Source organism: Nematolebias whitei, chromosome 14 (assembly GCF_014905685.2).
Source record: "Nematolebias whitei isolate Nwh7 chromosome 14, NemWhi1, whole genome shotgun sequence".
Lineage (NCBI taxonomy): Eukaryota > Metazoa > Chordata > Actinopteri > Cyprinodontiformes > Rivulidae > Nematolebias > Nematolebias whitei.
Window position 1 is genome coordinate 39,845,917 of NC_056511.1, and position 14,826 is coordinate 39,860,742.

Genomic DNA, 14,826 nt, shown 5'->3' on the forward strand with positions numbered 1-14,826 from the left:
GTGCGTGCGTGTGTGTGTGGGAGGCTCAGACAGGAACACAGAAGCAGCCAGATATATCAGTGACACCATGCAGTGTTACTGCAGTGCTGCCTCATGGACAGTCAGGGACACATTTCTATCAGTGTGCACGTGCTCTCCTCACCCGCCGTATAAAGCATGAGGTTAAACTGTGCGTGTGAGGTCATGTTGTAGTTTGAAAAGCTGTAAGGGGTTCCTCAGAATGCACTTGCTGAACCTGAGCTGCAGCAGGGATGAGGATGGTGATGTCACTGTGAAGCCAGGCTCCCTGCTTCAGACAATGGACTGTCCCAGTTGATGCTTCCACTGGGGAAGGGTCACTGTTGGTGCAGCAGATGGGCCTGAAACCTGGTCTTTGTCAGCTGAGGAGCATCATGTCCCCACCCCTGTGGTCAGAAAACAGCCCAGTCAGCAGCTCAGCCATGAGGGTCCTGCATGAGGGGAGCCACATGGGTGGGCGGTGACTGCGTTTGTCCTCCTGTCTGTCGGTGTGGTCCTCTATGTATTTAAATGGGTTATCTGGGACATTTAATGAGGGGGGCAATGATGGATTATAGACATCAGACATTGTGTCTTTCACTTGTTTAAGTTAGGTCTGTTTAAAAACCATCAGTTTCTAACATCTCAATATAAAAGCTAAAAGAAGAAGCACCAGTTTAACAGATGTTTTTCTTTTCGCTCATTCGTCAATAATTGTTTCTGCAGGATTAGGAGACGAGTAAAGTTTTGGCGAATGTCTTTTATATTTTTCCTTTTTGTCTTACAATAGTCAAAGCAATATACTCCAGTTTTAAACTGGCTGAAAATGAGGATATTTGATCATGTTATTTAAAATATGGTTAAAATGTGTGTACATTTTTCTACCTAATTAACAGTTTGAACATTATTCATAATAAAGATAGAACAATTAATTGGCTAAGCAACGATAATTGACAGATTTTAGCACTTTTAAAAACCTCCTACCACCAGCTGCTACAACCAGTTTACTGGTTTTTTTAAAGCTACATTGCTCCTCTAAATGTTATCTTTAAGTGTAAAAGTACTTTTCAACGGATGTACATGTAGATTTATTTAAGTTAAGCCATCACTGTTACTTTCTTCTCTTTTTTAAAAATTCTGTTAATTAAAATGCATACTGATCCAAAAAAGATGATTTTTTTTTTCATGGCTTTCAGATTTTTAAAGATTGGCACTGATTATTGTAAAAATAAATAAATAACTCATGAGTCGGCCTGTAATTCCAAATATTACCCATTTTTTCACCATGAAACTCAATCACATAAAACAAGAAGAAAATAATAATAAAAAAAAAATCAATCAAACAATTTCAACAACTTTATTTTTATTTTATTTCATGTGTTCACACGGTGAATATCACAAAGTCATGAGTTTGGAGGAACGTTGCAGCACAGATCTGAGAAAACCATTTAACAATAAAATGGTTGGATTTGTTCTTTGACATCATCAAGATGGAAAACGAGACTAAAAATGGAGAATATTTCCTCCGACCTCACCAGAAACCTGTGGGGTTTCTCACATAATGCCATCAAAGGACGAAACGGGATGAAATCTACACGCTTGTGAATTTGTGGAGCACTCTTCTGCTAAATATTATTTTAAGGACGATTAATGAACAAAGTGGAGCAGAGCTTTATTCATATCTTCTTTAATGTGGTCGGTGGGTGTGGATGTGCACAAATGTTTCAGTTAGATCCTGTGAGCAGGTCAGGTTGGAGTTTATTTATTCTACATCCTCGTCCCCAGATTCATTCATTCATTCAACCTTTATTTATACAGGTTGGTCTCATTGAGTCATGAGGACTCGTTAATGGTTCAGAACCAAGCTTTGACTCAAATCTTTACAGACCGGGGGAACTTTCAGAGAAAATAAATTTCATGCAACATTTTTTCTCCATAACATATTTTACGAGCAACCAAATAATTACTCAAACACCATAGAATCGACACAGCACAGTCCTGCAGCAATGTATGAACCTAAAAAAAAAGGTTGTTTTTGCAATCTGCAACATTTTGCAGTAGGAAAATAATACAAAGAGGTGTTTCAGCAGGTAAGACAAGGGGATTGGAGGCTGTACAGACGAGAGTCCTTCATCCTTATTCCATTTAAACTGTTTATTGTAGTTTTCAGTCCATATTTTGTTAGATTTAACTGAAGCACCTGAATTGCTACTCGGTTAGGGTTAGAAGAAATGGCTTGGCCTATCTTTTAAATAAAGCCTTTTGTAGTTTTAAAAATCCTGGTTGATCTGAAAATAAAAAAGACAAAAATAATAAAGCTCCAGCTGATCTTTTATTATGTTAAAGGGCATGAGAAATGCACAATTTGTACAATGAAAGGATCATAAAATGTTTTATGCTTTTATAAGATACAGTAAAACCACGCTGTCTTTGAATGCATCACTTATCCCCTTCAAACAAGGAAAATGTAGCAAAATGTGATTTTTACCTGAATTAATACACTTTATGTTGATCTACTTTATGTCACTATCACTGAGTCTCCAGACTTGAGCACAAACCAGTTCAACCATCTTCTTTGAACTATTAACAAACCTTCGATAAAAGAAATAAAATTTGTCTTTAGTTTCATGCTTTTCTTTCTACAGAAGTGTTTGGTGAAGCAGCTGTTAACAGGTGTGTGTAGGTGGAAACAGAAGAAGTGACGGATGCTTCTCGTACAAGTTAGACCAAAACAGATGGGACCTTCTGATATTACATTTATGTGTCTTCATCCACTGATAATTGGATTTAGTCTCACAAAGCATCCTGAAGAGGTTTATTTTAAGAACAGAAACTGGCCCTGGGTTTGAAATAAATGTTTAATTTTGGCCCCCTTTTGTAACTGTTTGACAGCTCAGGTGTAAAACATGAATTAAATGCGTAATAAAACACATCCGTGCATTAAATGTGTAAAGTGAGACACTGAGAGCAGCAGTTAGTTCGTCTCAAACCTTGTTATAGAGTCAGGTTTAGCATCGCTGCTTCTTCTGACAGAAGTCTGTAAATGTCTGAGGACTGAAGAGACTGGGGCCTTGATTTTCTACTGAAACATGGCGTACACTTAGAGAAAACAGTGTACGCACAAATAAATCCAAATGTCTGAAACAATGCATACGCATGAATCCAAGCACACTTACTTTGTACATCCCAGTCATCGTAGAATTGAGGGAATACCCAACTTCTCTGTTGCCACACCTCTATTTAAATGTGCAAATAGATTTAAATATGCACCGCACCTGAGGAATCTCCTCTCTGCACTAACGAAAAGTACATCTACATGCAGGAAAAAGAGGAACGTCATGGAATGTGAGATGGAGATGCTTTTAAATGGGGTAGAGGCACGTAAAAACATTCTGTTTGCCATGCTGTCCTTTGGCCTTAGCACCAAGTGCAAGAGGAGTGAGTAGGATGATGTGTTCAAAGCTGTAAATGCTGTGGAGTCAGAGCAGTGCACAGTGCGCACCCACTGAAATTGAGAAAAAATGGTCAGACATATTAGGACAATTAAATGAATTTATTCACCAAGAAGCTACCCATCCCACACCATGCCAGCTTCTAGTCTGTTCCCGCCAATGCTGTTCATCATAAATCATGTGTTGTACCAGGACAGCTCGCCACAGTGTTGGTTAGTTGCTTTTGCACATCACATATAATCTGTAGGGTGGCACAGTGGTACAATTGGTAGAACTGTTACCTCTCAGCAAGAAGGTCGCTAGATTGAGACCTGGCCGGGGACCTTCCTGGGAGTAGTTTGCATGCTCTCTCAATGCATGTGTGAGTTTTCACCGGGTACTCCAGTTTCCTCCTACAGTCCAAAAAACATGCATGTTAGGCTGATTGGTAACTCTAAATTGTCCTTAGGTGTGAGTGAGAGAGTGAATGGTTGTTTGTCTCATTTGTCTCTGTGTCTTTGTGATGGACTTGCAACCTATCCAGGATGTCCCCGACTCTCACATAGTAACTGCTGGATGTAGGCACCAGTGATGCCCACAACCTGGAAAGGAAGAAGTGGGTAAAGATAATTGATGGATAGATTGATATAATTTGCACATTGATTGAATGAAAATACTTCCTGTTTACATAAACGTATTCATCCTGTGATGGTGCTTTTATAGCAATGTGAGTGTGCAGTCGATAGCTTCGGTTACATTAGGAAAACTGGCTCTCGCTGCAACTTGTGCTTTAATGTTGGCCTGTTCAACTGCATTGTAGGAAATTTGATATACCTGGTTGACATATGGATAATCCCATCCCACACAGCTGGCATGGCTTGGCTCAGGGTTGACTGGCACAGTCCTGATTGGTCTGCCAGCTCCCTCTGGAATGCTCCTGTTTCTAGGAACCCCAGTGCGGTCAGCAGGTTTATGTGTATCAGCAGCGCATGGCTCCTCGCTGTGTCATGCTCCAAGACTGGCGGCAGGTCCAAGAACAGTTCCAAAAGGATTGCCTTTGGAAGCCTAAAATTGCTGATGAGCCAGTTGTCATTATGGGCCAGAAAATCTTCTGATTCTCTAAATACATGCTTTCTGTGTATTGTGCCATTTGCTATATCTTCTAATAAGGCTAAAGCCATTGCTGTTAAAAGTATTTTCTGCACCACTTTGCACATGCTTTTATATCCACTCATCTAATTGCATACATGTGGATGTCTTAATAGTTCATCATGTGTGTCCGTTGTGTGAAATAATAGTTTTCACATCATTAGCAAGTTCCCAGTATCACCTTTAAGTTTTGTTAATGGAACAATAACCATAGCAATGTGCATATACCAGCCATGAAGTTGGTATGGGACTGCACACATTTCCACTGTCATTTCATTCTTGATACATCTGAAGTTTTGCATGATAAAGGGCGTATGCCACATTTTTTCATGTCTCATGTCCTTTCATTGATCACATCAACTATGTGGATAAATAATAAAGTTCACTGGAGAAGATGGAAAAAGATAGTAGGTTGGCTTCATTGGACTGTGAAGTCGCAGTCTCTGATGGAGGACATTTGGAAAATGATGTATACCTGCAAACCCATCCACACAGACCAGTATTTGCAGTTTGATTCACATCAGCACCTGGAGCACAAGTTAGGAGTCATCAGGACTCTGTACCACAGAGCAGACAGTGTCCCCACTAACTCAGCAGCCAGACAGAAGGAGAAATCCCACACAAGACAGGCTCTTGAGCAAAGTGGATATCCTAACTGGGCCTTTGTGAAAGCAGAGAAGAAACCCAAACAGGACTCCAGCCAGCCATCAGGTGAAAAGGAAGAACCCAGACCAGTTTTTTTTTCTTTCTTTTAATTATGTCCCAGTGACTTTCAGACCCCAAAATACATCACAGCAATGACTGGTTCAGTCCAAAGATCCAGTTTCTCTGCACAAACAGAGGAATATTATGTATGTTGTTCAGTGCCAGGACACTGTGATCAGTCATACATCGGGGAAACTAAACAGTCATTGGCCAAAAGGATGGACCAGCACAGAAGAGCAACTTAATCAGGCCAGGACTCTGCGGTCTACATTCATCTGCTGGCCAACTGTCACTCTTTCAGGAATGAAGATGGGCACATCCTTGAGAGGAATGTTGGTGTGAAAGAGAAGTAAAGATGGCCATCTTTGTGAGAGAACTCATCCATCCTTACCATACCATACCATTTTATTTATAGAGCATTTAAAACAGCAACAAGGCCAACCAAAGCGCTGTACAGGCAGAACAACAGACGCCACACAAAATGAAGTAAATCAGAATATAGACATAAAAACGATGCAGATAATAAATATGACGACAACCCAGTGTGCAGGCGTACAGATTCAAAACACAGATCCTCTGGTGTTGAAAGCTACTGAATAGTAGTGGGTTTTTAAACGGAATTTGAAAACCGAGAGGGAGGGGGCCTGTCTGACAAGCAGAGGTAACTCGTTCCTAAGTCTTGGTCCTGCTACAGAGAAGGCCCTGTCACCTCTGCGCTTAAGACGAGTTCCTGGAACTGTGAGGAGCAATTGGTCCGCTGACCTCAGGGAACGTGGAGGGACTTAAACCGGGACAGAGGCCTCCGTGTTCAACTGTCCTCTTCTTACAATGCTACTAGTAGCACTCTGACTACTGAATTCTAACACATTTGCTTGACTTCTGGGCTTTATGCATTTTATTCTATTTTACACCTGTTCATGCTTCTGATCTGTTTCCAGTCAACATGACTGGTTGCAAAAAGTTAAGGCTGTTTTCTTTTCTGTACAACTTTTCAGGTTTTTGTGTCTCTAATTTCAACATTTCTGCTGCCCTTAATGATCCATAATGTTTTAGATTCTACTGTGAATATTTTTTTACGTTTGTAATACTCAATCAACCTTTTTAAAAATTGAGATTTCATTATTTGACATTACAACAAATGACAGCAAAAGTGTATAATCCATTTTTACAGCAAAACTGCCCTCGAAGTTTTATTCTTTTTTGCAATACTTTATCAAAACTTGAAAATGGTTGATACCTCTTGATAATTTACAGATTATTTTTAGTGGTTGAGTTAAATCACTATCAGCTCTTTAGTTTAACTAAACTGATTCATTTACAGGGATAGCTCAGGCCTTTCAGAGCAAGATTCTCTCAAAAGGTTTTAAAACAATTGACATCTTACCTCTTGTATCTACTGTATCTATCCACAATTGGTAAGATGCTGTCTATAAACCTTACTGTTCTAAACTCAGGTTGTTCAAAGTGCTGTCAACAGCCAGTATAATGATGGCAATCTTTCCATAGAAAACCCACTTCAATAATACAGTTTAAACCCCAGAAATTTGGTTTCTACTCTGTATTTAAATTGAAATTTAAGGACAATCTTCCTAAGAGTAATTCTAATTTGTGTTTTCTGTTTATTTTTGGAGCCAACCCAAATGTTTGACACCTTTCTTTCTTTTCCCAGGCTCACCATAACTGTTCCCCACCACACCCTGTTATTCTCAACCACCATCCCTACGAGTTGTCATGGAGCCTGACTTTGGGCATTTTGATGAGAGAGACAGGACGACCCGTACCCCGCGGGGTGGACGCATGAATGGACTTCCTAGCCCCACCCACAGTGCCCACTGTAGCTTCTACCGCACACGCACCCTGCAGGCCCTCACCAACGAGAAGAAAGCCAAAAAGGTGCGCTTCTACAGAAATGGGGACCGTTACTTCAAGGGCATTGTGTACGCTGTGGCCAATGACCGGTTCCGCACCTTTGACGCTCTCCTGGCGGACCTCACGCGCCTGCTCTCCGACCACATCAACCTGCCTCAGGGAGTCCGCTTCATCTTCACCATTGATGGGTCACGCAAGATCTCTACCTTGGATGAGCTTGAGGAAGGTAAGTATCTTTAAGCAGAGAATTTTAGAGGAATGTTGTGTGAAGCTTGGGATCAGCTTTGTGCATCAAAAGATGTAACCATACATTTTGTAACAACACCAAGTTGCTACAAAAGAAGTTGTAGTTGGGGACTAGTTGGAGGCTAGTAGGAGACTAGTAGAAGGCTAGTACGGGTTAGTTGTAGATTAGTAGGAAGCTCAATGGAGACTCACTGGGGACTAGAAGGCAGTTAATAGGAGGCTAGTTGGAGACTAGTTGGCGGCAAGTTGGAGGCTACTAAGAAATTTATCTGAATCTTTTTGGAGGTTAGTTGGAGGCTAGTACAAGGCTAGTAAGAGAAGGAAGCTTGGTGGAGGGTAGTTTGTTTACTTTTAGGAGACCAATTGACATCTAGTAGGAGGCTAGTAGGAAACTAGTTGGAGGCTAGTATGAGGCTAGTTGGAGGCTAGTATGAGGCTAGTTGGAGGATAGTAGGAAACTAGTTGGAGGCTGTGTGGAGATTTGTTAGAGACTTGTTGAAGGCTAGTAGGAGACTAGTTGGAGGCTAGTTAGAGGCTAGTCAAAGGATAGTAGGAGACTAGTTGGAGGCCAGTTGGAGACTAGGAGGCAAGTTAAAGGTGAGTTGAGGCTGTGTGGAGACTTGTTAGAGACTTGTTGGAGGCTAGTAGGAGACAAGTAAGAGACTTGTTGAAGGTTAATTGGTTAGTTGGAAGCTAGTAGTAAGCTAGGTTGAGACTAGTTGGAGGCTAGTTGGGGTCTGGTTGAAGATTAGAGGATATTGGGTTTCTAGTTTGAGACTTGTAGGAGGCTTGTAGGCAGCTAGTGGGAGTCTAGTAGATGGTTAGTAGGCAACTAGTAGAAGGCTAGAAGGTGACTATTAGGAGACAAGTAGGAGACTTGTAGGCTAGTTGGAGTCTAGTAGGAGACTAGTTGGAGGCTATTTGGTGGCTAGTAGAGGACTAGTTGAGGCTAGTAGGAGACTAGTTAGATGCTAGTAAGAGAATTGTGGGACTCAAGTAGGCAACTAGTAGGAGGCTAGTTGGAGGCTAATAGAAGATTATTTGGAGGCTAGTAGGAGACTAGTTGGGGACTGGTTGGAAACATGTTGGAGACTAGTAGGAGGCTTGTAGAAGACAAGTAGGAGACAGTAGGCTATGTTGGAGGCTAGTAAGAGACTAGTAGAAGGCTTGTTGGAGGCTATTAAGTGGCTTTTTGGAGACTAGTTAGCAAATCAGAAAGTGGGTGAATTTTCCATTGGCGATGGTAAGAGACTAGTTGAACACTAGTTGGAGACTAGTTGGAGGGTATTTGGTGGATAGTTGGAGAATAGTTGAGGCTAGTTGGAGGATAGTAGGAGACTTGTGGGACCCAAGTAGGCAACAAGTAGGAGGCTATTTGGAGGCAACTAGAAGACCAGTCTCCTACATTTGTAGGTGAAGCTACTAGGAGCAAATTACCAGTTGGTTGCTTTTACCTTAGCTTTGAATTTGATGAACTTTTGTTGAGATTTTTTTTATATCACAAACTGGAAGTAGTTTTTTTTATCCATTTGCTGTGACTATTGAAGTCTCAAATCTGCAAGAAAATAGACTAACTTTTCAGTATAGTCACTGAATTTTGAGTGTTTGAGACCAAGCATCAAAATTTAGTTAAAATTTAGTTAAAATGTAACTCTAGGACTTTAAGGTTTACATCACCTAAATTTTAGAAGGGTTCAAGACACACATAACAATTTGAAGTATTTTGAGAAATGATTACCCAGTAGTCATTAAATGTTGGACTACCTGAGATTTAATTTTAGCCCAGGTGTCATCAACATGCCTGAACCAGTGACTTAGTAATGTCCCTGAAAAGGATGCCAAGGCTCTCTTGTTGAGAGAGCATCCTGTCTAGGATGATGATGTTCTTGTCCTTGCTGAGGGTGGTGAGCGTGCCTCTGCTGATGTTGGAAGATGGTGGTTTGGTGTTGCTGAGGCAGGCTGAAACTTTGTTCCCAAGTTGTTCTGATTCAAATTCTGACATTTTGTTGTTGCGGATGGCTTATTCTGTGGCTGTGATTGTGCTGCCTGTGCCTGCAGTCAATCTACTTCACAACCGGGGGGCAAGATTATAGGCAGAAACATGAGTGTGGTATGGGGTCCCCAGTTTCTACAATTGTTGCAAACCTGTACATGGAGGACCTAGAAAAGATAGCGATGGCGTCCTTTTCAGGGACACATCCGAGTCATTGGTTCAGGTATGTTGATGACACCTGGGTTAAAATCAAATCTCAGTAAGTCCACCATTTCACTGATCACATCAATTCGGGATAAATACATAAAGTTCACAGGAGAAGATGGAAAAGATAGCAGGTTAGCTTCCTTGGATTGTGATGTCTGAGTCTCTGAGAGAAATGATTATTCATACAATTTTTTTTTTAACATCTCCAAAAGACTGCACACATCTTTGAGTTAACGTGAGGAAACTGTGAACCCCTGTGAATGTTTCATTATGTTTCAGACGCCCATCTAATTTCCTGAGTCTCAGAGTTTTGTCTCTTTACTGCCTTGTACTGTTTTGGATGTGAGCGTATTATTCTGGTGAATCATTTTCCCCCTCTAATGCAATACAGTAAATTTAATCAAAGGCAAAACAAATATGACTCAGTCCACTATAAGAATAAGTCTGCAGATTTAGTGCTTTCAGTTCTTGTGTATTAAAACTTCCAGATGGCTTCGTACTGAACTGTGAAGTAAACTTTCTTCATCGCAGCATGACATAAAGGTTAAGTTATAAATATTACCACCTAAGGGGCTGTACTCTCTGCAACAATTTTAGTGAATATGTCAAAGTTTATTGTTTCAGTCTTGTGTCCACACATATACAGCATTTTAGGAGCCACAAATCATGAAAGACAATCCTTGTTTTGGTGTAAAAAGCCAAAACACAACCTTTTGAAATCAGTGATGTCATAGCCATGCCTCTAATCTAATCTTTGATCTGAGGGTGTCCAGTCTTCTTCTGTATTTACATTTAACAGTAAGCTTTATGCAAAGCATCACAGCACCTCATACAGGCCTGGCACAGCTACTACAGCATTTTGTGTTGTTTTTGGTGTTTCTGTGTGAACGGAGACATTTCTAGAAACCGTATTGTTTTCACAAGGATATTTATAGAAAAAAGAAATAAAAAGATTGTTTTGAGAAAACTGAGCTTACTTGTGCATAAACTCCCTAAAAATCACAACGTTTTGTGTTTGTGTGTGTGTTTTTAAAGAAAGTTACAAATATTTTTTGAATCATCTCAAACTTTCTTGTGTTAAAAATATATATACATATTTCAGCTGAACTGTTAAAGCAAACATAATAAAGCCTGTTCTGAAAAATTGACTGATGGCCCTGAGGTCGGCATTTTCTTTAAATCCTGGTCGATTTAAACTCATGAATATTTATAGACACATTATTTTCTCTGTTTTCTGAAATGAAGAGGATTAGAAAGAGTTTAAGATGTAGTTGGAATATAAATGGCAATTTAATTGGTCTAAAATGTAGTGATTATCTGTGTTGTCTGAGCTGTATAGAAACGGTGTGTGTGTGCGGGGGGGTAGTGGTCATTTTATTGTTCTTCCTCTTGTCAGATATAATTAATTGCTTTATCTGCTTTGCAGAGTACAATCCAGTTTTGTGCCTTTTTTGTCTCTGCTCTAATTTCCTCTTATTTGGGCTAATTGTTGCTGTCTGGATTCCAAGTTTTAACTTTTTATTGTTTAAACTGTTTCCCTGCTGCCTTTTGTCTTTACAAGTTAGCCCAGCCCAACCAGCAGGTTTATTTGTATTCTTTTTCTCACAGGATAAATAGAAATGGCTGATGAAACTCTGATTTTTATTTTTACTGAACAGTTTAAATGGTTAACAGACTTAAATGGGGAGTGGTAGCGCAGAGGTTAGAAAAGGTGGGCCTGTGATTGGAAGATCGCCGGTTCAAGCCCCGGTACCCACAACATCAAAAATGTGGGTGGGGTAGGTGAAGCACTCACACCTGCCCCCACCCTCATTCGCCCCACCCTGGGCCCATGAGCAAGGCCCTTAACCCTCACCATCTGCTCCCTAAACGGGTCTCTCTTGAAAATGAGTTCTCGTGGCTCAATGAGACTACCTGTATAAATAAAGGGTAAATGAAAATGAAAAAATATACATCAAAGAAAACAATTGTTTTACTCGCCACCATGAAAGGCGGGAGATGATTGCCTGTGTGTGTGCTTCTTTCCGTTAGCAAAATACCTCTTGAATGTGTGGATTTTACGAAAACTCTCAGAAAATAATCACCGAATATGCATCTGCATCTAGTCAACTTTTGGTGTCAACCCAGTTCAAGATGGCCACCACAGCCAACTGAACTTGGCAAACACAAAAATGGTTACAAATTAGCCAATTTTGCAGATTTTGAGCTAAAATTTGGCGTGGTAGTAGCTGAGAGTCATCCCCAACACATTCTCCAAGGGATTATTCTTATCTTTAAGACTTTGGCGTGCAAGGTGGTGGTGGGAGGTTATGTATTCCTTAAAGGATAGCTTCTCGACTCAGACGTTCGTTCAACATTCAAGTAATAATGCCACCATTCTCTGTTCAGACTGCACGCCAGATATTTTCATGTAAATCTAATAAAGCTAATGGATGCATGCTTTAAACTGACTAAAGATCTGACATGCGAAGATTTGTCTCTCCTGTGGCTGACTGCTTTTACTGTCAATCTTTGCTGGAAGGCAGGAGTTATTGAGCCAACGTGCACACTGAGTTCTCATGGGACCATCTTTCCTCCTGTCAGTTCCTTTAAACCCAGAGAAATACAAGCAGTACAGTCTGTGTTCTACTTTAAAGGTAAAATTCACGGAAATAAAAAAAAATTGTTTAGAAAGACATAAATAGTTGCTCATTTTATTGTCTGAGATAAACAACCCTAAATGATCTGGAAGGTTGTTTGTCTAAACAAGATTATAAAATCATTACATAGCTCTTTATTAGATCAGCCAGATTATTTTCACTTTCTTTAGGTCCTAACGCTCACACGAAGTGTGTTTGAAGCCACTAAAGGTCAAATCTCCACTAAAGGTCAAATCTCACAAGTTCCATCCTTTCAACAGCATCAGACTCTTTGAAGCAGAATTAACTCATGAACAAAATGTAAACTTTTTAAATGCTTAACTCAGCATTTCTTTGACTTTTTAGTACATACAGGGGAGTGGTTGTGCAGAGGTTAGAAAAGGTGAGCTCGGGATCAGAAGATCGCCAGTTCAACTCCCTAGACCGAAAACATCAAAATGTGGGTGGGAAAGGTGAAGCACCCTCACCTGCTTCCACCCTCCCTTGCCCCACTCTGGGCCCCTGAGCAAGGCCCCTAACCCTTCTATCTGCTCCCGAACATGCCCTAGATGGCAGCTTTCTGCTCCACACAGAGGGCGGTGGTAGCTCGGTGGTTTGTGGTTGCATCAGGAAGAGCATCCGGCATAAAAATAATCACCAAGTCTTCGTGTGAGTTAGTTTGCTGTGGTGACCACTGAAGAAGGGAGCAGCCAAAAGAAGAAGGAAAAAAAAAACTTCTTTAATACATACAGTTTAATAATGAAGTATTTTACAGCCGCAACCAAGTACAACCAAAAAAGAGGTTGTTGCCTTCAGTTACGGTATTTTTCACCATATAAGTCACAACTTTTTTGCATAAATTTGCACGTCCTGTGATTTACACACCAAAGCGACTAGTGTATGATTGTTTTCCCCATATTTATAACCCAATTTTTGACAGAGCTCTGACGATTTCATTCATTCTGACATGAAAAATATTAAACATTACCATTTACAGCCGCTAGAGGGCCCTCGAGCCTTATGGCAAGCCAAATGTCTTATTAATAGGTAAAAGTATCTTAATGAGACACGTGGCTTGCTATGGTGAATCACCTTCATCTCGCTCTGTAACTCCTGGAGCAAACGTCAAATCAGCTGCATTTCGCCCCACCGCTCAGGCGAAATTCAGCTGATTTAACCATTAAAGTGCATTTATTAAGGAAAAGTTCAACTGAGACACACCTTTACTATAATATCGAGCATACAAATTGTTTTTAAGTGTTAATCTTGTTAAAGCCCTTCCGTGCGCGCTCCCGCGGTCGCCATTTTGGCAGCCAATCGATTTTTGTTACAACACCGGCCCACGTTTCCAGGTAATTAGCGTTGACGCATAATTGATGCATCTTATACAGCAAAGTGACTTATTTATGTTTTTTCCACTTTATTGATATTTTTGGGCTGATGCAACCTGTACGGCAGAAAATACGGTATATATGTCTCAATGTTTTGTACTTTATTACAAATGTAGTATTAGAGGGATGGGTAAATTTCTTAAAGGATCTCAAATTAAAACTTTCCCTCCCTGCAGTGTTTATTTCATTCCTGCATATTCTTTGTTTGAATGAAGTGGATGGAGGTGACAGCGATCAAATGACATTTGAAGCCCCAAATCTGAAATAATTAGAAAACTTTAGTCAGAGTCAGAGATTCTTTGTCATTTGCACCTCATGTGGTACATGTGGTGGAGTGAAATTATGTACACAGGGTCCCAGTTACATCCAACAATAAAATGTAAAAGAAAAACAATGATAACATCTAAGATATGAACTAAGAAAAACATCAACTAAATGTACACTAAGCACTAATGGCATAAAAACATTACGTCGAACATCAGCACAAGCCTGAACGAGCCCAAACCAGTCATTTAGTCATCCTTTTAACGTAATTAGGCAAAACGTTGTCATAATCTGGCGTACATTTGTTTAGATATGAAAAGGGCTTCTTAACTGGAGAATAAGCACAAAAAAATAAGGTCTGTGCTTAGGATAGAGCACAGTTTTGCTTTTCCTTCAAGTTCATTTGTCCACAAACAGGCAGGCATCATCAGCATAAGCAAAAACAAAATCAACATGTAAACAAAACTTTAACATTAGATTCATTGGGACTAATCAAATTATTTGAAATTTGATGCGATGCTGGACTAGAAGCTGAGGCTTTCTGTGGACAAAATAATTTTTTAAAGATAGTAATTGGTATATGTGATGGCAGCAAGTATTAAACTGAGTGCAATAAAGATTACTACAAACCCAGCTTTTTATTTCTAGATGTTTAAGGCAGATAGGATAAGCATTAATAGCATGAATATAAGCTTAAGATAATAAAGCATTTTAGCATCAACAAAAGTTTCACCCTGAAAATTTGTAAATTTTTTGGCAAGAACAAATTCAGACAAATATGTAACGAGTAAACAGAAGTAGTTTCAGTTTTGAGTCTTCCTCCTCTGTTCCCGACTGACCAAGGAATGCATGTTGCATGCCAGCTTTCATACCACAGTTTTTTTATGATCACAGTTTATGAAGGCAGACGTTATGGTTTAGTCTCCATCCATAAACTTTCTCTTGTCCTGTCCATA

The 14,826-nt window shown here is 40.0% G+C and overlaps 1 protein-coding gene across 1 annotated transcript in view; it reads left to right on the forward strand.

The window, feature by feature from the left end:
• LOC119420310 (neuronal migration protein doublecortin-like) overlaps positions 1-14,826 on the forward strand; it is a 37,395-nt gene that overhangs the window by 342 nt on the left and 22,227 nt on the right. Inside the window, exon 2 of the mRNA XM_037687698.1 lies at positions 6,952-7,377. Coding sequence (XP_037543626.1) covers positions 7,014-7,377 — 364 coding nt within the window. The 5' untranslated portion in view covers positions 6,952-7,013. The remainder of the gene's footprint in view (positions 1-6,951; positions 7,378-14,826) is intronic.